The sequence below is a fragment of the Hoplias malabaricus genome, chromosome 4 (genome assembly GCF_029633855.1).
Source record: "Hoplias malabaricus isolate fHopMal1 chromosome 4, fHopMal1.hap1, whole genome shotgun sequence".
In the NCBI taxonomy this organism is placed as follows: Eukaryota; Metazoa; Chordata; class Actinopteri; order Characiformes; family Erythrinidae; genus Hoplias; species Hoplias malabaricus.
Window position 1 is genome coordinate 26514700 of NC_089803.1, and position 21724 is coordinate 26536423.

Here is a 21724-nt window from a genome sequence, read left to right on the forward strand (position 1 = left end):
ACCATTTTTTATGGTTTAGTTTTCTATATCTTGTTATTCTACTAAGGATGAAGCAATATTTAGCAACATATTTAACAATATATTTAGCAACATATTAAATTTATTATGTTAAATGTTTTCCGTTATTTGAGTAATTGATTTAGTCTTTCACAAAACATGACTAACGTACAAAAAAAATAGAATAACAATTGAATGAACAGGCAATGCTTTGAGTTTTCTAATTACAGGACAGCCTTGCCCACAGAATACCTTGAAAATGGTGACGAAAATAAAGATTTCCTCTATGTTACTTCAGTTGTCAATGGTTTATTCTAATATTTATAGTTTTGCCACAACACCAAACAGATTCTCATAAGTCAAATATTTTGTTTTTTGCATATACACTGTCCATATGAAAATTATATAAGCACAACTGTGGTCTATTTGAACAACTGCTAAATTTTATAGGGAAGATGATTTATGGTACAAGAGGAAAGCCTTCTGCTTCAGACAGAAGAAATATCACTTCTAAATTAAGCTGGCCAGTATGGGATAGGGACCAGCTGTGCACTTGTAGTTTTGCTTAATGCGCTATGCTTGTCTTCAAGGGCACATTACAACCCAACACCTTGGCATGTGCCCAGACTGTGGCAGTTGAGATATATCAGCCACATTCAGAAGGCCATATAAGACAGAACTTAACAAGCTTCTACTGTATAATAGGGAGAAGTGGGAGAAAGTATATCGCAGAGGGAATGTATATTGCCCAGTCACTATTTAAAAAAAAACATACTGTTATGCAAATGTCCAAATATATGTTTTAAAAAGTAAACATAAAATCAGAGGAACCTTATAATAAAATATGCAACTAATCTGCTCATGCAGGTATAGTTTCAGAACATCACATCTTTATTAACATACAGGTTAAATGCAAGACAAAATTAGTTGTACAGTGACAACGAATTAATAGCATACAGTACTACATGACAAGATGTTTTATTCTTCCTTATTTATTTATACAGATTTAAATTTGCTTTCCGGAAGCCCATGATAGCAGTTTTTCAACATATAAAATCCATATAAATCCTTAAAAGCCCCAAAATGTTAGATTCAGATTAATTAAAAGAAAGCAGCAAGCATGATGCCAATGTAGTATTGCTATGAGCTATTGAAATGCACCGAGGGTTTTTAAAACGTCTTCAGTTTACCACCCGCTCAGCATGTATCTGAATATCTATTCAAAATCCCCACTTCTTACAATCTCTGTACAAAAAGGGGTAAAAAGGTCCCCTTATGAAGTACTGTTCGCTAATGATGCATTTAGTTCTATTGTTTTACCAATCTGAGTTCAATCAACAATCTAGCTGAACAGTTTAAGGCAACAACTCTGTGATTAAACTGGTGTAGGCCAGATCTCCATTAGTAGACTGAACACAAGTGTAAATATACTGATGTATGTTAGTCTATAAGTTACTCACCTCTGCAATACTGGAAAGGTTGGCCGAGCATGACTGTATCTGTATATGATATGAAAATAGTTATAATAACCTGTTAAAATGATAAACTAAACTGTATACAGACATTTTGTAACTGATGAAGAGAAATTAATGAGCAACCTACCTTTCAAAAACAATATACAATTATTTAATCACTGTTCCACGAAATGAATAAAATGACCAATTACAATAGGTTTCAGCATCATGGAAGAGTAAATTTATTTGGAATTACATCAATTCATATGATTTGATTCATATGACTCTTTTGAGCACCGCGTTCAGATAGTAATAAAGCATCTGCTTGAACTTATCCTACAACATTTGCTTGAGACAGTTCATGGTTAACCAGGGAACAGTATAATGACAAGGAAATCAGTGTTGACGTTAAGGGACTAAAGCACATATGCTTGGGCTCATCCCTTCAAGCCTCTGATTCAAACATCTTTTTCCTTCCACCCATGCCAGCCTTGTCCTCAATGCTCTTACGCCAGTCACCAACATCACGCAGTTCCTTATCCTGTTAAAGGAAAGATGTTTAAAATCAACTATGATTTTACTGAATGGCACAGCAAAGCTGCTGTACCTATATACAGAGCACAATGATCAAAGTAACACAGCTGTCACTCTGATTACAAAAAAATGTTATCAAAATCACTGATGAACATGAACATATGAACCAGAATCAAAGAATAGAACAGAGAGAAAAGGGAAGAATTCATGGGTTGCAGTGATGTAATGTTTTTGGCGTGGGCGACATACTGGGGACCGATTGTCTGGTTTCAGCCCTGTGGAGGACTGGCGCCCACTCCAGTGACAATGAACAATGAATGACTGAATGAATGAATAACTGGTTTCATAGCATTCATTTTAATGAATGGGAAAGATGGATAAATGTATCTCCCACACAGCTCCTCTCCCTGCGCTGGAGAGACATTTACAACACATAGAAGCACGGAAACTTGCCTCCTAATTGTGTCGGGGGTAAAGGATCGCACTAAGTAGTATAATGAGGAGACCGTTAAACTCGGTTAGCCACATTAGCATCGGATTTAATGGACAACCATTAGCACGTCAGTCTCTAATGCGTTTTTCTGCTCTTCTGTCTGAATCTGAGTGAGTTATTCATACACAGATCAAATAGCACAGTCGGACAAACAATAACGATTTGTGCACTCATGTAGTGCGTTGTATGTCGAAAATATTTCTTAGTGAGCTATACGATTCAAGTTCCCTGCTGAATAATCATCTGATTGCCGTCTGTATTAGTAATTTTATTATCTGTGATGTGCACTATGTAAGGAGTATCATGCTTCTTTGGGATGCGACCCGAGCTCCTTTGAAACGTTACACGGATTAATGGGTCAGGGATCCGTGTTTACATTTTTTAATTTTAACGTCTATGTGAGAAATAAATTATTGACAGAAACAAAGCAATTTAAATATCACACTTTTTATTTGAGTTGTGTGTTTGAGTAATGAGTAGGTCCCTAATATTTTGGCTACTCTTTACTGTGACGTCAGCTTGTGAGTTTAGGGAAAACATTCTACAACCGAGTGAACAAATAGAGAATGTCAAAATGTGGACCATTCTAGAACAGTGGAGAGGACGATCTAGAAGAGTGACAAACAGGAGAATATTCTAGACCTGTCTGTATTGGGTGGTAAATTCTAGTGTCTCTGTTGCACTACTGAGTATTTGAATGTCTGTAGGTTTAAATAAAGGCTTGACAGATGTAACAATAATAACGGAGGGAGGTCAGAACTTGCAATTTGTCAGTTACACACAGACAAAGTTTTTACAAAGTTTTGAACATTACTAATTGACTAATCTTAAATACAGACCAATGCTTAAATGCAAATTAAATATGATTGTAAGAAACATATTAGCAGCTGATCTTTATTTTACAAACATCCTTGAGCCAAGTTCCTCAAGGCATGCTTTTCCTCCCTCTACCATCTAACACTAACCTTGATGCAGAAAAACACAGTACTAATTTGAGGTTTTCCCATAGACAATAAATATAGACAATAAATAATATATGGTATGTTGGTAAAAGATCTGTTGACCACCATCAATGACAGAATGCAATGGTAACTGGTTGATGTTGATGGAACTGGTTATGAAGTTGACGGAAGTTAACCGGTGAGGTATGTTATGATTTATCGGTGAGTCATGGGTCCACAGTTGTGTCAGTATCTATATGAGTGTCTCAATAAAGATTTTACATGGCCAAGTCACTGCAGGTCTCTCTGTGCTAAGGGCCCAAATGTGATTACCACCACCTCCATAAACTCTACTCCCCTCCCCACACTCCTCCTACCAACTCCCTGTGGCGCCACTGCTGTAAGTGTACAGACACACCCATTAAAAGAATTTTTTGTATGAGACAGCTGGATCTGTGTTTTTAAAATAGGTAGAGAACATCTTAAAAACCAACCTCTTCTTTGACTTCTTTCTTTACTTGTTTCAGGTTGGCTCTCAGGTCTAGGTTAACCTTGTGCTTGGAGCCCAGCAGAGCCTGAAGCATAGCATCAGCTGACATACGCACTTTCTTCAGAGGAGGTTTCTTAAACTTGCCCTTCAAATCCACAATCTTTATATTCAAGTCCTTGACCTGGCGACAGAGAGAAAAACAGTAGTAAATAGAATAACTATGACAATAGGTAATTAAGAAATTTGGCAAGTAAAAATCCTACCTCTTCAACCACCATGTTGGCTTTGTGTTCAAGATTGTACCTCTCTTCATCAATTTCGTTAATCTTTTCGTGTAGTTCTTTGCAGAGAGCCTGGTGATATAAACAATGGAATTAAGAGTATTTTTTTTTTTTAGCTACAAAGAAACTTACGTACAAGGGTTTTTTTTGATGTTGCTTGTTTGTGTTTTTTGTTATTTTTTTATCAGTTCCACTGCCCATACAAGAGGACTTGGTAGTTCTAAAATTGTAGACTATAGTCCACCAGTTTCTCTTTAGATAGCTCCCTTTCACCCTGTTCTCGAATTCTCAGGAGCCCCAAGGGACCACTCTAAAACAAGTATGGTTTAGGGTTGTGGATCATTCTTAGCACTACATTGATATTGACATTGAAGTGTTTAGTGTGATATGGACTGGTACAAGTGGATCAGACACAATAGTGCTGCTGAGTTTTTAAACACCTCAGCCTCTCTCCCTGACCTTATTTCTACAAGGAATGTCAACAAGGTAGCTGTGTTTAATACAGTGGATACAGTAACACAGCAATGGGTGCCCCTTACAGTAGCCAAATTCACTAATGGAAGTCTAGATAATTAGACATTTGACAGTATATACATAAACCAACAAAATAATATGATATTGAGTTATAATCAGTCTTACCTGTAATTCCTCCTTGCTGTTGGGTAAAGAAAGAGGTGGGCAGTGCTCTTCCATGTACTTCTTCCTTTCCTCCACTTTCTCTATCTGTTCTGCCTCTAGCAAATCTTTTGCTACCTGGAGCATTAAGCTCTATGGGCACATATTAGTTGATACATTATCACTTTGAGGAAGTGGTTTGTCAGTGAGATGGCAACAGAATCGTTTTCAGCAAATGGGCTACATTATGCTAATTCATGCTGAACACCAAATATCATTTGATTGGTTAGTTTGAGTTTAATTTTCAATAAAACATATTTGTTACCTTCAGGCTGTGTTTTCGACTCATTGACATCCTTTTTCTTTTTATATATAAAAAAACATATGTTTGTTGTTATTGTAATTCTGATAGTTACTAAATCATAATTCATCAATGCTAATTAGAAATGGTTCATGTCTCAGTTCTACTTACTCAGTCATGTTGGCTGTTTGTCTTTATTCCCTGATAACACAAAGAAAACATACAGAGATGTTTAAAGGCATATTATTCTGGGGTTCTTTTAAATGAGAGCAGCCTTTAGAAATATATATTTCAGCATTTTTTCCTGGTAAAGTCTTATACTCAAAGACAATCAACTTGAGCTGCTGTCACATACCAGAAACGTGCCAGTCATTCTTAAACCTGTTTGTTGTGTTTTTGTTTATTAAAGAACATGAAATAATCCCAAAACCTCAACATTTGTCCTTAGGATAAAAACTGAACAGTGCACACTATATTAATATTCATCTAACCTAGAGCAAATCAGTCACAACTTTAGGCATCACATGCACATTCTGAGAAAAGTGGTTCTAAATATGAGTAGACAATGTTTCCCCAAATCCCTCCTTGACCGATATCATAGGCTTTTCTCAGAGAGGTCATTGCAATATGATACCACAGCTGGTAGGCCCAAGAGTAAGCCCAAGAGACAAGCCAGCCTTATGGAACATCCCAAAGATGGCCAAGACATTACAGCTTGGTTCTGAAATAACTACTTGTCCTTTATTCCCTCCACAGCTGAGTCCATTACCAGCCTTTCTTAATCCAGCCTTGAGCAATGCAACAGACAGACTGGATAATTGATGACTGAGGTACTAATTAGCTGCTTTAGGGCCCTCAAACAGTCATCTCATTCCTTAACAACATGCTTAGGAAGCTGTAAAGACAGATGCTAGGCCATATAAATCCTTTCACTCCTTTCAAAGAAGAAAATCAAGGTTATTCTTAGAAGCCAAATGTTAGCCTGAGGAACATCAAGAGAAAATAAAAAAATAAATATAATTAAAAAAATGCCACAACCAAATAGTAGTCTACATAGAAAAATACCTTATGATGTTCTTTATTTACTGGCAACTGGCTTAAAACATTCAGTTGCTAGATTCAGCATGGCATTATACTATAAATATGTTATTTTGTTAAAAGGTAAAACAAGTCTTTTAGATGATTGTACACTGGCAGTTACGCCTGTCTGAATGCAGGTGTTGACAGGAAGAAAATCATTGGAGTATAGTTTTACAAAATTTATTGCTGGAGGAGGTATTACCTTTCACAGTGCCCCATCATCAGTTCATATATCATGTAAGCGCCCTAGCCCTCTCTGATCATCATTGACTAAAGTATACAAACAGTTCTATAGCAGTTTTTTTTTTATTACCAGTAAAATAGTGTTTAAAACTTATATATGCACATATGTGCTGATTATTACATCTCTGCTTTCTGTGTCCAAAAATGTTTTGATTACATATAGTTTGAATCAGATAATTATTTTATGGTTCTACAAGTACTAAGATTAGCAAACATAATCATTAAGTCTCCACATGCCATAATTTAGTTTTCTGACTTGAAGGTTATACAGAATAAATGAAAGAATAGCTCTTACCTCCCAGACAGAAGAAGGAACAAGGCTTGATGTTTTGGATGTATGACTCTGAGACACAGGTATATATTGCATTCTCTGTTCGCTCTGTAAATCCTGCCTTTCTCTTTATGGAAATGGATTACTGACCAAACCAATGAGCTGACAAGGTCATGAAATACGGCACTATGGCTTGCTTCCCTGCTCCTCCAATATAAATAACCCATCCTTCAAGATTGTTGTTCGGGCTTTCTTATCTTTTATTTTAGAGACACTGGCCTTGCTGGATAATTTAGGGCTCCACAACTATAAAAATGAAACATCATAACAGTAAGAGAACAAAAATATTACGAGCACTATGGGAAATTAGCTTTTATTGTTTTCTCTAATTAATCATAGATGTTCATTTGTCTTACCTTAGCCAGAAGAATGTGTATAATTGGAAGTGAGGTGAAATGTCCAGAATTGCCATTTGCTTTTAACTAATAATAGATCATCCTGCTAGACAAATAAAAACAGAGTTTTAAAACATGATTATTACAATGGCAGCTAACTATGCATCACTTTAATAGAGAACAAAAAGGTAAATGTAAAACCTTACCTTTCACTGCAGTTCTGAATCTGATCCTATGATTATATACATAAAGAGGGATACATAATCTGCATATACACAAATAATTTCACTCCAGTTTCACTGTCAGTAGTCAAATTTCAATAAGTGCCATATATTTCATTTGGTTATTCAAAGAATTATGTAATATTAAGGATATTTTTTTTTCAAATTGTGCTCAAAGTTGCTCTTTTTAATATAAATTAAGACACAAGTAACAAAAGTAGTTTAAATCATTTATTTATGTATTGGAAAAATGTAATTACCTAAAACAAATGTTCCAGACAACATATGAATGAAGGTTTAAATTTGTTTTAAATTTTACAGGAAATAATTAATTACAGTTTGGTTTGTACCATTTCTACATTTTGCATCAATATTTATGTCCATGCTCTAACTTAAACATGATGTTTTCATTCAGAGTAACTAGCAGCAGGCCACAAAAGTGATTCCACAGAAGAACTGAAGACTAGACTAAATTTAATCATTTAAGCCTCTGCCTCAAACATCTTCTTCCTGCCGTCCATGCCGGCCTTGTCTTCAATGTTCTTACGCCAGTCTCCAACATCACGTAGTTCCTTATCCTGTGACACAGAGAGAGAAGCTATTGAATCAAGCGCAATAGAAATATGACTTTGGTTTTTCAAATCTGTCACTGCAAGAATGAGAATTGAATTAATAACACAAAAAGAAATACAAGGATTTCACAACAGGTCAAAGTTGAAGGAAAGTGAAGTTTACTAATGTAAGAAAAGATCCGACAGCTAACACCCACCTCCTCTTTGACCTCCTTCTTCACTTGTTTCAGGTTGGCTCTCAGATCCAGAGACACCTTGTGTTTGGAGCCCAGCAGAGCCTGAAGCATCTGGTCAGCCGAGAGACGCACTTTCCTCAAAGCTGGCTTCTTGAACTTGCCCTTCAGGTCCTGAACTTTAATCTTCAGGTCCTCAATCTGGAGCAAACCAGAAAAACAAGCATTTAAGTAACAAATAATATCATGAGTATAGTATTTTGAGATTGTTATGAAGTTCATGTCTGAAAACTTGTCTGTACCTCCTTTGAACTTTTGTCAACTTTAGCTGCCAGATCATATCTCTCCTCGTCAATCACATCAATCTTATGATGAAGTTCTCTGAGGTATTCCTGCAGACCAGCAGACACATCATTTCAACTTAACATAACAGAACACTATCATATCTCTTTTACATAAATCATATTCATAATTGCTGTTTATTTAAATTTAACATATAAATGAATAAAATACATAAAATGTCTCCTTTGCAGAGGATATGGCACATTTCATATTTTGTATTCACCTTTTTTCTAAAAGGTAAATTCAGCAAAGAAACTGAAAATGTTAACTAGCACTTTTGTACATTGTAGTCATATATAGGTCTGTTTCCTTCAGAAAGGAAGACACAGTTATTCAGCAGCTTATATAATATCCAAAGAAAAGCATTACAAAAGAATGGGACATTGTGGAGCATCATGAGTGTGAGGTCATCATGTCCAATGCACAGTGTGGGATAGAAGGGTATAAATCCCCCAACAGTGTGCTGTGGAATAGAGTTGGAGTGATTTATGTGATCCAGAAATAATAATCTACCATCTGTACTCAATTTCATTAATAATTTTCTGGCTGAATGCAGTCAAATCTTTTCATCAATGTCATCAATTAGTGTAAAGCCATCAGAAGAGCACTGTAGCAAATAATAGACAAACCCTTATTTGCTGCCCTTCATTTCAGAAGATTATTTTGGCAAGCTGGTGTCTACAAAGCTTTGGCAATGTAGTGAGATACAAGATCAGCTTAACTGACATTACATTTTTTAAACAATCTGTTGTAATACTGGAAAGTGGACAGTTTTGCAGAGGAAAGTGTTTTCATGTTCTGCTTATATGACACATGTTTACATCAGTACCTGTAGTGCTTGCACACCCGCTGGCAGAGATAAAGGAGGGCATGCCTCTTCCATGTACCTTTTCCTCTCCTCCTCCTTCTCCTTTGATTCTACCTCTAGTAAACCTTTAGCAATGGAGAGCATCAAGCTCTGCAGGACAGACAGAAAATAGATTTGTCTCTAACAAAGCATCAGTGCCAGCTCTCATGCCTCACAAAACACATCAGTGAATACTGGATATGATACTGGAGCAAATAAATAAACACATTAATATATCACAAAAGAAGGGAACAAATAAACATACCTTCAGATGATGCTTGCGACTCGATGACATCTTTTTCCTTAAAAGTTTGGATTGAAATTATGAGGATGTCCATTCAGATTATAATTTACACATGCATTCATACATTTCCTATATCTGACAGGTGTCCTCTTACACAAATTACACACCTAACTGTTATGTTTAATCCTTTTATGGACAAGCAGCTACTGTTATTGATAGTAACTTAAGGAAGTGCAATGTAGAAAACAAGATAGTGTACTTACTCCGACATCTTGGCTAAGTTTTGATTTCACACCCTGTCATACAGAACACATGCAGTCAGTTACACAGAATCACCAGTGTATAAAAATAAATAAATAAATAAATACTTAAACACGGCTTCAACAAACAGCATAGAGATTTCATAAGGTATATTGCTCATAGCAGTGTTTATTTTACATCAGCGCAGAAAAACCTAAACACTAAACCTTATCAGATTGCTCAGTTGACAAAGCTTGTAGGGTGAAGGTACATGTATAGTCTTTGAAGTAACTTCTCACATATTGAGGCTTCTTTTGTGCACATTCAACAAAATTAAGTAATAAAATTATGTTTTTAAACTCTTCCATCAGTGAAATAGACGGCTTCTTTCTTACTGCCTTAGGACAGTTGTGTTTGACTAGTGTTGAGTTGGTAAGTGGAGGAATCTGGGGACGGCCAATGGCTGAGATGGAGCATTGGGTGTGAAAGGGGTGGGATCAAAATCAGCACAAGAGAATCAGTGTCTATATTTGGGTGGAGTGAAGGTCTTCGGTTGATGGGCTGTGGGGCCACTGTTATGTTAATAATGTCTCTGGATGAACATCAGAAAACATGACACCTTTAGTTAGTACCCATCCAACCTTCTAGAAGAGTCTTGAGATGTCTAAGATATTAACAAATATAGATCAGCATTTATGGCTCACACAAAGGATTTACACGGTAAGCCATTTTGTCTGTTCAGAGTTAGATGCATTTTATCAACTTGAATTTGACTCAGTTAACCAACGACTATACTCAAAGTCAGAAAAAAATGGTTCCTGATGGAAAAAAAAAATTAAGACAACTTAAAGTGGAAGTGAGCAAAGTAAGCCATAAATGAAATGAAATGAATCCAAGTTAATTATAAATTTGTAACACATAATCATTGCCTTTCACACAATACCCTCTACAGTAGAGGGAAAGGATCTAACCACAACAATGCACATGACAATGCCATGTTGTAAGGGTATATTAGAATTAGAATGGTGATAATGTGGGCTAATCTTCAGTTATCTTCTTTTTCACCCTTTACAAATCCCTCTGTATATACCTCCAGTTTTTTTTTTAATACCTTTGTAGCACATTTCACATTCCATGCGGATCAGAAATGAAATTTAAAGCTCAATATTTATGTATCAAGAATTTCAGTGACAAGATAAACAAAGCCATAACACTATGCAGAGCACCACACTGTGAAGAATTTCATCTCAACAGGTCAGTTCAGCACGCAATTTATCAAGCAGCAGATGTGTGCCACCACAGCTATAACACATACTACAGCTATCTGACCCCTGCTGCTAAAGCCGTAACTGTCTCAAACATTTTTGCCATTTTGTCATTCGACTCTTACAGAAAATGTATTGAATTTGATGTAAGCATCAAAGATCCAATTTTTGCAAATGTTAATATAATTATCAAAACAAACCTCTTTCCAAACACAGCGCAATACAAATAGTGCCACACAGAACATCCCTTTACTGTAAAGAGCAACCTCAACACATTAGATTCCACCTCCTCGGCACAATTAGATGAGACAGGACAGTCCCCGCAGCTGAGGTGCTAATCCAAAAGGTCAAACACAGCACAAGGGCTTGGAAGACGGCAGCAACAGAGTACAATACTGAACAGAGGCTCTCACCTATGTGTGGAAAGAGGTGGAGTGGAGCGCACAGCCAAGAGAATGGGGGGAGACTGGAAGCGCTGCAGGCAGCTGGCATTATGTGAAGGTATATATTGCATTCCCTAATGGCCAAGGAAATCCCATTTTCTCTTTATGGAAGTAGTTTTACTCTGAGGCCAATGGGCTAGCAAGCACCTGAAACATTATATCTTAGCCCAAACTCCTCCCTTCAACCCATCAATATAAATAACCCTTCCTTCAAGATTATGATTCTTATTTTTAATTATTCACACAAACTTCACACTTGTTATGGAGAGGGTGGGGCCACATCAGGCCTACCTAACTGGGGCTGGTTCTGATATGAGAAGAGGTGAGCTGCAGCAGCTTTGTGTGGTGCAGTTCAGGCACTGCTAAAGTAAACACGGCCAGTGGGTTCAGGATTGTCGCTGATGTGGTGGAGCACCAGGGACTTAGGGGACAAGCAGGAAGGAATCCAACTTCAGAAACAAGAGCTGTCTAGAGGCTGAATGTGGATGTAATGGAATGGAAACTTAGTGCCTGATGGCATGCAGCTAAGGAAACATCTGAGAGAGCTGCATCAGAACAGCTCACAAGACATATCTAGATGCGACATGTCCTCAGTTTCATGAGAATTTTGGTGGTCCAGATTAGTGGCAGTAAGGATGGCTTTGTATTTTTTAACTCAATACCCATATTTAAGCTTTGAGGACATGTCAATACATTTTCCAATGTTATGTATGCACATTAGTTCATGTTAAAGCTATTATGATTTTAAAATATATATTTAGACTAAGCACTTCACTGAAGATGGCCATCTAAATAAAGACTACCCGAATTCCTACCACTACAGGAAAAAATACAAAGATAAAAACACAAGATGTCACAAAGTGACTCTGGCTCTGGTATTTCAGGCTACGTTTTGTACAAGATTTATCCTTTTTCCTATTGATATTTGAGTACAGGTGATAATCACTGATACCCGTACGTCATATAGACAGGGAAAGTTATAGCTCATCGTTCCACTGGTGCTAAAGTTATACCTGGTTAAAGATTTGTTAGTGGTTGCTAGAGCACAAACTGGAAGAACAGAAGCCTTAGTGGAGATGGTATACTCTGCAAGAAACATGAAGGGCGTTAAGGGAATGAAGCTCGAGGGTTCACACACACACACATACTGCGTAATGGAGAGGGGAAGCTTTCCTGGGATTCGTCAGAGGTTTAATCTGTTGAATGACAACTCTCAACAGGGACATTTCAGCTGTTCCCTAAAAGAGATCCAAGTAGTTAAGTAGAAAAAAAAATGAAGTGCTGATACCTTGTCTTCAGAATGCTTTAAAGCCAATGTAAATTAAAAGGCTGAGACCTATTATTTGTAACAAGTACTATCAGGGCTTCTTTAGTACTTTTCTTATTACTGTTTAAGAAAAAAAAATATATAAATAAAAACAAAAAGGCACATCAACTAAGATATTCAATTAAAAACTGGTTCAGTGATCAATCAAAACTCACTTGAAAAGAGGTCATTTCACTACAAATAATTATTAGAGCCAAGTATGAATTGAATTTTTTTCTTTAATATCTACATATAGAAATGCATAAGACCTTAAAAACATGATACAGAAAATATGTGGTCACATTATTCTGGTATCTCACTTAAACAGAGCATTATAATCTAGGCCGAAAACGTTCACCTGAGATCAAGTTAGAGACCTTAAAAGTAGCATCCATCAGAAATATACAGAAAAAGAAATTATTTTAGTTCAGCTAAATATAGTTGAGAATTTGGATAAGGGTTTAGTAAACAGCAGACCTGTAGTGACTAAGGGGTGACCACCCAGACTGAGATGCAATAACCATCACCATACTGACTGAAAATACTGTCAATTTGCAAAGAATGACCACTGCAACAAAACGTTCACATAACTGAACAGAACTGTGCTCTGCCATACGTTACAATGCAATAATAACAGCAGACAAAAGATTAGCATTTATACAGAACATTTCAGAGTGTAAAAAAATCTGTCAGGGTGTGACAACTGCATACATGGTGTGTGAATGTCACAATACAATCACACAGGACGATTTCAAACAAAGGCACCAAAAACTCAGGAGCTTCTCTTCTCACCACACTGCTCACTAAATATCAAAACATAATAAGCACTGCTGACAAGTACAAGCAAATCACATATTTCTGAGGGGCTTATTAGATTTCCCAAAATGGCTAAGGAAAATACAATAGCAATCAGTCAGTCGATCAAAGCACAGGAACAATACGTACCATATTAATTCAAAAATAATATAAGCCCGTTTGTGCTAAGCAATGAAAATCAAAAAACTTGGATGTGGTCTATCGGACATTTCTCTTGTGCAGTTTCTTTACAACTTGTAGTTAGTGCAATACAAAGTGTTTGCAGCTATACACTGCTTCACAATTCTGTCAAATCTATAATAACGCTAACAATCCATCAAAAATACAGACAGGTCAGTTCCAGTTTTACTGCACACAATACAACTATAATATCCACACGTCCCAAGCATCAAAGCTCCCAAAGATAATTTTCACATGACTGGACTCCTCATGGAGGACAACTTTTACCTACATATTATTTAGAATATTCAATAACTCTGAAAAATGCAGAGATTTCCAACACATTTAAGACTATTAAGTTGCAGGCAAATTTTATGTTTTATTTTTACAATGGCAGCAGCCAAAGACCTTCTTAGACTGACGTTTAATGACTAGAGCTAGTGACCATTATTCAAAGGTAGTCCACTTGGAGAAGATGAACACATCTGTGGCATAGTCAACCACAGATCTGGTCCGCAGCATTACCATGTAGCCATGTTTGACATCATTGGTTCTCCTGAGATTTCCTTTCATGTTCCCCTGAAACATTAAGCTATAGCTGAATGCTATGGTTTTAGCGCCTCTCTCACACACACAAGACTTCAGCACCAAACCGAACCGAACATGAACCACAGGAGACATATTCTCAGAAAGCCCCCATTGTTTAGCAGCTATACAGTACATAATTCTTCTGGAACCCCCCCACCCCAAGAAAAAAGTTAAGTCTGGAAGAGAATGGTTCAATTCTTAAGCTTTTTGAATTGGCCCGTGCACTGATCAAAATTTGAAGTTCTTTTTACAGCTAGTGATTTCCTTCAGTCTTGGAGCTGACTTTATGCTGCAAAAAAGCTGCCTTTCACAGAACACAGAAGAAAATACTTGTACCACATAAAAGCCAGAATTAGAAAAGTTAGGTTCACATAATTGTTCAGCATATGGCGAAACAGTTAGGTCCAAGCCACCTTCCGTGAAATAGCCTGTTTGAAGCACTCGGGGTCCGTGTTTCCTCCAGGCCGTAGTGCTTTTTCCAAGCTCACCAGTACATTCTGGTGGCACTCACGGATGTTGACCGGGTGCTTGGCTCTCAGCAACTCATAGGCAGCAATCAGCCTCATGTTCTGCTTAATCATGAGGTACTGGATGACGCAGGTAGGGGCGAGCGAGAAGCCATCACGGCAGTGTACCAGAACACGCTTCCTCTTCTCTGTGGAGGCATCAATGCACTCATTAATGTCCTCAAAGCATCGCTGGCGCAGAGTTAGACCATCCCTCTCTGTATCTGGCAGCTCACTGATGTCCACCTTGAGGCGAGACCAACTATGCTTGGCCCCCCGGGAACAAGTGCAAGGGATCAAGCTTAAGGAAGTCTCTCCTGGCAGGCTGCTCATGTCGATGATGCTGTCAATGTTGTTGCGACAGAGTGTGCGGCCGCTGTAAGCTGCGTTCAGGTTGCCCACATAGATGTAGTCCGTCACCTTGGAGATAACAGGTTCCGAGTACTGAAAGTGCTCTGGGCCGCTCTGCCTCGGCTCTGGTGTCTCAGGGCCTGTCTTGACCCCGCCATGTCCTGCCCTGCGGCTGTAGTTGCGTAGTTTCTTGGAGCCAGAGCGAGATGGTGGGTTGGAGTCGGATTCAGAGCTGCTGTTCCATGGTGGAGAGAAGAGGGAGAAGCGGCTGGACGACTTGCTCTTTGTAAGCAACTCCACTGGACTGGAAAGGCCAGAGCTAGAGGTTGTGGTGGAGCCAGAGGCGCAGAAGAGGGAGGCTCTCTCCAAAGAACCTGTGCTGCTCGCAGCCCCAGCACTGTGGGCCTGCTCCATCTGCAAAGCAAGCACAAACAGTGTCAGATCTCACTGCTCCACAAGTCATGTTTAACTAATCGTCTTGTACTGAGACCGTAATGCACATACTGAAACATGCCCATACCTGAGCTTTGAGGTTGTTTTTCCATTCTTGGGTCTCCAAAGCTTTAAAGCGGCCATTACTATCAGAGGATACTGAGAGGCAGAGTGGTCTGTGGGTTCTAGGGGGCAACTGCGGGGTCAATGCCATGGGGATGGGCCGAGAGTCATGCTGCTCATTCTTACTCATGATCAGATCTGGACAGGACCCTTATATGGATACAAGAAAAAATTAACAAGGAACAGAATACAAAGTTAACTGTAGTTTCAGGTAATGGCTTCTGAGAAAGACAAGTAATCCTGAGCTACATAATCCTTACTTAGTCTAGCTTTCACAAAACACACAAATCACAGGAGACACACAAAATGTCAAAGCAAGGTGAAAAAATGAGTTGATGAAATCATTTATAACAGACAAAAAAGGGGAATATTATGTACATATCCTTGTTTCCACGTTCATTGTCCTATCTCTCTCCTCCACTGACCATACAGGAGCACTGTGTACATCTACAATCATAGATTTTAATCCATCTGTTGCTGTGCATTCACTGCATGCCCCCCTTTCACCCTGGTTGTCAATGGTCAGGACCACCACAGAGCAGATTTGGGTGGTGCATCATTCTCAGCGCTGCAATGACACTGATTTGGTGGTGGTATGTTGGTGTGTGTTGCACTGGTTTGAGTGGATCATACAAAGAATGTTTTCCACCTTGTAGATGAAAAAGCAGAGACAGTTGCTCATCTGTGCTGGTTGTCCTCTAGTCCTTCATTAGTGGACATGGGACGCTTTTGGCTGAATATTTTTGGGTGGTGAACAATTGTCAGTCCATCAGTGACACTGAGGGATCCATTTGCTCCAAAGCAACATACACTAACTCACTACCACCACGTCAGTATCACTGCAGCACAGAACATAATCCACCACCCAAAACATAACTGCTCTTTAGTGGTCCCAACCAATGAAAAACAGGTTGAAAGGGGAAAACAAATTATACAGAGAAACGGAAGACTACAGTCTGTAACTGTAGAACTAAAAAGTGCTCATGTATTGTCTGCAAAGGCACAAGAATGGACAGTGAACGTAGAAACAAAGAGACGGTCATAAAGTTATTGTTAAACTACATTATCTATTTATCAATTTATCCTGCAGAGAGCTGCAAATTCTGAGTGGTATTTTAGCATAGACCCTTGAAAAGAGGAATTAAAATGCTAACCCTAAGCTACTCTGTGTGTGTGCGCCACCTGTCTCAGGGCGGCAATGAAAACCTGTCTACGGGATTGAATCTAGGAGGACACTCATTAAGTGAGCTGAAGGGTCTTTTTGATCCACAGCAACACGACGCAGGCATTAATACTCCCACATATCACACTTTAGACTGCTACTCAAATGCTTTACTGTTAAGCAGAATGACGACAAGCGGCGTATATGATAACAGACGGCAATTTCAAACAGCAGTGACGGCAAAATGCATTCATGTCTGTGCATCAGCCTGTGTCGTACGAGTAAGGACAGAAGGCAGGTGTCTATGCATCTTTTTTTTACAAAAAGGAAGTTTCTTTTTTACAAAGAGAGAGAACAAAACTTTGGAACCGATTACCAACTCAATTGTAAAAACACCCTGGACATAATGACTTAGGATGCTTACACACATGGCGTTTTTGGCCTGGAGTTTCAGTTTTCAGTTTGGTCTGAACAAAAAAAGCAGGTTTGAAAGGTGCCTCCAACCACAGTCCAGACCAAGGGACAACAATTAGATCTGACCTAAAGAGGTGGTCTCTGCCCAAATCGAACAGAACCAAGGTCAGGTTTGTGTGCAATGTGAAAACACTTTTGACAGTTCAGACTTTTGGACCAATCACGAGAAGCTGGAACAATATAAAAGACAGATGAATGTGACCATGTGATTTACCAACTGCAAGAACCTATATTAGGATATTGCTCTATTCTTTCCATAGGTGGGTAATATTGATTTATTTTTTGCTGAAGATGGAACTGACTCTAAATTCTGGAGCGTGTTAACTGCATGAAAGTATACACAGACCAAAAGTGCTATAAAACTAAACAACTTGAGTAACAAAGGAGTTTCTGGGGTAATTCAAACAGTGAATAAAAACTTAGACAAGTTCAACTTCAGTGAACATTATTTGATGTAACACTTTAATAAATGATTATGCACATTTTAACAGTGTTGTACACATGAGGGTACAGTGTATAGGACTATATCCAGTCTCACAAATCAACTGGCTCTGTTTTTATGTTTGGTGTTACTGTAGTAAAAATAAATAAAAGTGCACAAGTGTTCCAAACAGCAGACTAGCACATTACATAGGCTTTAAATAAAAATACTCCATCATTATTAGAAGGGCACTCAGTAGTGTAGAAAGTAATGTGAAGATGGGTGTGATTTGGGCATTAATTAGCCACTGCAATGAATTTGACCATTTAAAGTGAACCCAAAAAAGCCTTTTAAGCAAATTCTGTGAGAACACAATTAAACTGACAGAGAAAAGGAAACCATGTGACCATGCCTATTTTTGGTAGTGTGCTTTACTACAAATAATGAAAATACATCTACAGCTAATACAGCCCAGCTCCTTCTCAAGGCTTTTCTTCAGACAACATGGTAAATTTAGCAGCACATAACAAGCACAATTAATAAAAACAAAAAGATATGTTTTCAGTATGATGAGAAATAACATCAAGGCAGCTTTATGGCACAAATTCTACTTCAAACACTGGCAAAGACAATAAAACAGGAACGGCTGAATGAATGACTGATATCCCTTACCAGTGGCACATGCTGAACGAGAAATGGGCTGGAGCTTAAGAGCATTGAGGAGATTATTGGCAATCATACCTAGAAAACACAAAGCTCATTTAAATACAGGTTCCTCAAGCTTCATCAATTTTTTCAACAGCTTGCCTTCTCCAGTTCTCCCAGTGAAAACCTCAATTATTTCACTTAGTTTCCTGCACTGATTTGATATTGTTGATACACATTTAAACTATTTAAATAATAATGTAAATGCTGATATTAATACCCCACTTTATTATATTAAATTATCTTCATATGACAAACTATATGATTACTCCAAAATAACATCTGTCAAAATTATACGATAAACAGTTCTTGCTCTTTTTATAGCAAAGAGGGAAACAAGGAACATCCCTGGACGATCAAAACAGGTCTAAAAGTAGTCTGTCCATCAAGGACATATTTTAAACGTCAATGGACGTCCAAAATCCATCTTAATAAGTTAGTTAAGTGATGACCAATCGATAACGTCAGTGGACGTCCAAAACGCGTTTTATACAAGTAATTTATTTCGGGACCAATTAATAACGTCAATGGACGTCCAAAATACGTCTAATAGTCGTCTTTTCAATGTCTGTGTTTGGACGTCTTCTCAACTTTCATTTTCAACCTTAAGAGAATGTTGATTAGACGGCAGTCATTACGTTATTTCAACGTTGAATCAACGGCTAAATGTTTACTGGGCTGGGTCCTCATCAGGACCCCAAACTCTACAACTGTCCACCTCTGACATTTGATTAAGAATTTTAGATAAACATAAACACACACACACACACATATATAAATTTTAGGTCAAAACCTTAATTACAAGTTCTCTTTAAAAAAAATAGTAACAGGCGTGATTATGACTATTTTAAACAATTGGAAGTATCTTACCATTTTGTCTGGAGTGGATTTTATTATCCAGCTGCTTAAGTGCAACAAAATCGTTGTTCTTTTTCTTTTTCACGGCTTCCATGTTCTGCCTCCTGCAGACAATGCATGATCCTATACTTATACGCTGCATGTAATCTGATTAGTACTGCAATACAGGGTCTTTCTCTCTCCCTCCATACAAAATAGTTAAACTGGTGGTGAAGAAAGGAGGGGAAAACACCCCCACAGGCCGCAATGTTACATTCCATGACTGAGGAATGCAAATACCACAGTGCAAAAAGATCAGACTTCGTTAAAAAACCTCTGCATCATCCTACAGCGCGTCCATTACAACTATGTATTACATAACATTTTAGTGTCGCAGATTACCACCGCTGGAGAGAGAGAGAGAGAGAGAGAGATGCTGTGATCAGCACATGCTACCATGTAAGACTATATATATATATATTTATATATACACACCATATAAACACTTCACTAGTGAATCATTAATGTTTTAATGTACACAACCCTATATTATTTTATAATAGAATTGACTGAGATAGTCTTCATATCTGAAAATAGCTATACACAGAGAGAGAGAGACAACCTTTATCAACTCGCTGCTGTTTTCTGAAAGGCAGCAAGAGGGCTGATGCCGCTGCTGTTGTTTCCTGAGCCATGCATGCAAAATACTCCGAGAAACACAGTGCGACCATCACAGAAGAGCACTAGGCGCACGCAGCGAGCGCGCTACGACCCACAAGCTGCTGAAAACATCGTTAAAGTGAAGACCCCTCTGTGCACGCGAGACCGAGCCCGAGCTCCATCCATTCACTCAGCCTCCACAGTGCACAGCTGAATGGAGCTCACGTGGGAGGGTGACGTCACACAGGCGACGAGGGACCGTGACGGGAAATGTAGTTCCGTCTGTAGGCTGTTTATCGCCTTCTCACATTTCAAACATAGTATGTGTTAACTACACAATTAAAAATCATACGCGGTATTAATATACGATAACCCACCCACTCAGCAGTAAAATTAACGAAGTTAATGAAAGTTAACGAAGTTAAAGGAAACGTGGAAGATATTTTTTAAAATGTTTACCATTTTGAAAGTACTAGGGTATTTAAAAGATTAATAAAATAAATAAATGTAAAACATTTCCGCTTAAAGCTGTTCCCCTTACAAAATACACTCCCATTTCACGCGTGAATTGGCTAAAAAAACTAATTTTAAAACCCGAAATTGCAGTTTTATTAATCAATATTTTTCTTATTTAAGTCTCAATTCATAAATCACTTGTGACACATGGCAACTAGTTATTTTCCACGTTTGCTTTTCCCTGTGATATTTTTTCATGTTTGCATGTTAGTAATATGTAACCTGTCAAAATCACACGATTTTTGAGATTAAAAACGTGTTTTTTCAAGGTTTTAAATGACAAAATATATAAAATACAATATTTTCCAAATGTATTTGGTATTTCAAAAAAGTTCACCAAATATAAACGATAAACGCAGACTTACCTGGTTCTTACTTTCTTACTGATGCTGTCAGGTGGCTGGGGAAACTCAGCAAGGCTTGTTATCAGCGTTGGGGACAATCAGAGCAATCACTTCTGAGGCACTCCGCCTCCTATCACTGTTTAATTGGACTGCTTCAGCTCTCTCTGGGTTTCCAGGTAACACTGCCCTACAATGATGTCACACTCTCCTTTGTAATGACTCTGCATTAGCAGTAACCTGCTCAAATCTCCTGAGTGTCTCATTGAAACAGCCCTTATAACTTCAAACATATTGGTAAATGTTTGATATGGGATCTTTGTGACATAAAAACTGTGAATGCACTGAAACGTAGTTTCCACATAGACATTGATATGAAGAGTAAAACAATATTTACTTATAATATTAACCTCATATTTAAAAATATATTTAATATGCTTTAAAATTTGTACATTTTATTTATAACAAAGATTTACAAGGTTACACCACGTACTGTCATATAAAGGAGACTCAGTAGTGTTAAAGGACCATTAATGATGCATCATAAAAATGAAAACTTAGTCCACACCAGTGGGTCGAATGATTTCCATTTCAAAGAGCTAATCTTGGCTACTCTGCATTCGACTGCAGACAAGATGTAAATCTCTTAAGAACACCCCTCTCACAGGCCTGAGCACAAAGCAAACAGTGAACAGACACACACACATAAAGTTCTCTGACCAGACAAATGCAATAACAAGCATGTAAAATAAATATAATGAACTTCATGAATGAGTAAGTTTGCAGTTATTATCAAAAGCTCCTCACTCAATCATCTGTGGCCATGATCTCTTAGTAAAACAAGAGAGAACTGGTAGACATTTTTCCATATCACTGGCAGATTAT

General features: G+C 37.9%; 3 protein-coding genes across 4 annotated transcripts; all 3 read right to left on the reverse strand.

The window, feature by feature from the left end:
* Window positions 1–1896: 1896 nt before the first annotated feature.
* tnni2a.2 (troponin I type 2a (skeletal, fast), tandem duplicate 2) lies at window positions 1897–6817 on the reverse strand. The gene is made up of 7 exons (XM_066669959.1): window positions 6725–6817; window positions 5278–5307; window positions 5131–5167; window positions 4830–4958; window positions 4173–4262; window positions 3914–4090; window positions 1897–1992 (listed from the first exon to the last, which is right to left on the reverse strand). The coding sequence occupies exons 2-7, from the start codon at window positions 5283–5285 to the stop codon at window positions 1897–1899; spliced, it is 537 nt and encodes a 178-aa protein (XP_066526056.1). The 5' UTR covers window positions 5286–5307; window positions 6725–6817.
* Window positions 6818–7798: 981 nt separating this feature from the next.
* LOC136694418 (troponin I, fast skeletal muscle-like) lies at window positions 7799–9554 on the reverse strand. Its single transcript, XM_066667952.1, has 5 exons — window positions 9516–9554; window positions 9233–9361; window positions 8364–8453; window positions 8086–8262; window positions 7799–7894 (listed from the first exon to the last, which is right to left on the reverse strand). The coding sequence occupies exons 1-5, from the start codon at window positions 9543–9545 to the stop codon at window positions 7799–7801; spliced, it is 522 nt and encodes a 173-aa protein (XP_066524049.1). The 5' UTR covers window positions 9546–9554.
* Window positions 9555–12969: 3415 nt separating this feature from the next.
* LOC136693771 (uncharacterized) lies at window positions 12970–21009 on the reverse strand. 2 transcript variants are annotated; one of them, XM_066666923.1, is made up of 5 exons: window positions 20864–21009; window positions 19356–19447; window positions 18453–18521; window positions 15689–15873; window positions 12970–15582 (listed from the first exon to the last, which is right to left on the reverse strand). In XM_066666923.1, exons 2-5 carry the CDS (start codon window positions 19435–19437, stop codon window positions 14710–14712), a joined length of 1209 nt encoding a protein of 402 aa, XP_066523020.1. In that variant the 5' UTR covers window positions 19438–19447; window positions 20864–21009; the 3' UTR covers window positions 12970–14709. The 2 variants fall into 2 exon arrangements, with proteins under 2 accessions (XP_066523020.1, XP_066523022.1); XM_066666925.1 differs by lacking the exon at window positions 20864–21009 and adding an exon at window positions 19945–20206.
* Window positions 21010–21724: the final 715 nt, after the last annotated feature.

Bases quoted from the DNA above. Each gene is read 5' to 3' on its own strand.
- tnni2a.2 (XM_066669959.1), bottom strand. The intron at 4,263-4,829 runs GTAAGACTGATT...TTATATCACCAG, and splicing joins ACAGCAAGGAGGAATTACAG to GCTCTCTGCAAAGAACTACA. The intron at 1,993-3,913 runs GTTGGTTTTTAA...TTCCTTTAACAG, and splicing joins AGAAAGAAGTCAAAGAAGAG to GATAAGGAACTGCGTGATGT.
- LOC136694418 (XM_066667952.1), bottom strand. From the start codon at position 9,545: ATGTCATCGAGTCGCAAGCATCATCTGAAG. The intron at 9,362-9,515 runs GTATGTTTATTT...TCTGTCCTGCAG, and splicing joins GTCGCAAGCATCATCTGAAG to AGCTTGATGCTCTCCATTGC. The intron at 8,454-9,232 runs GTACTGATGTAA...GCTGGTCTGCAG, and splicing joins CGGGTGTGCAAGCACTACAG to GAATACCTCAGAGAACTTCA.
- LOC136693771 (XM_066666923.1), bottom strand. From the start codon at position 19,437: ATGGAAGCCGTGAAAAAGAAAAAGAACAACGATTTTGTTGCACTTAAG. The intron at 15,874-18,452 runs GTAAGGGATATC...TATCCATATAAG, and splicing joins TCGTTCAGCATGTGCCACTG to GGTCCTGTCCAGATCTGATC. The intron at 15,583-15,688 runs GTATGGGCATGT...CTTGCTTTGCAG, and splicing joins AAAACAACCTCAAAGCTCAG to ATGGAGCAGGCCCACAGTGC.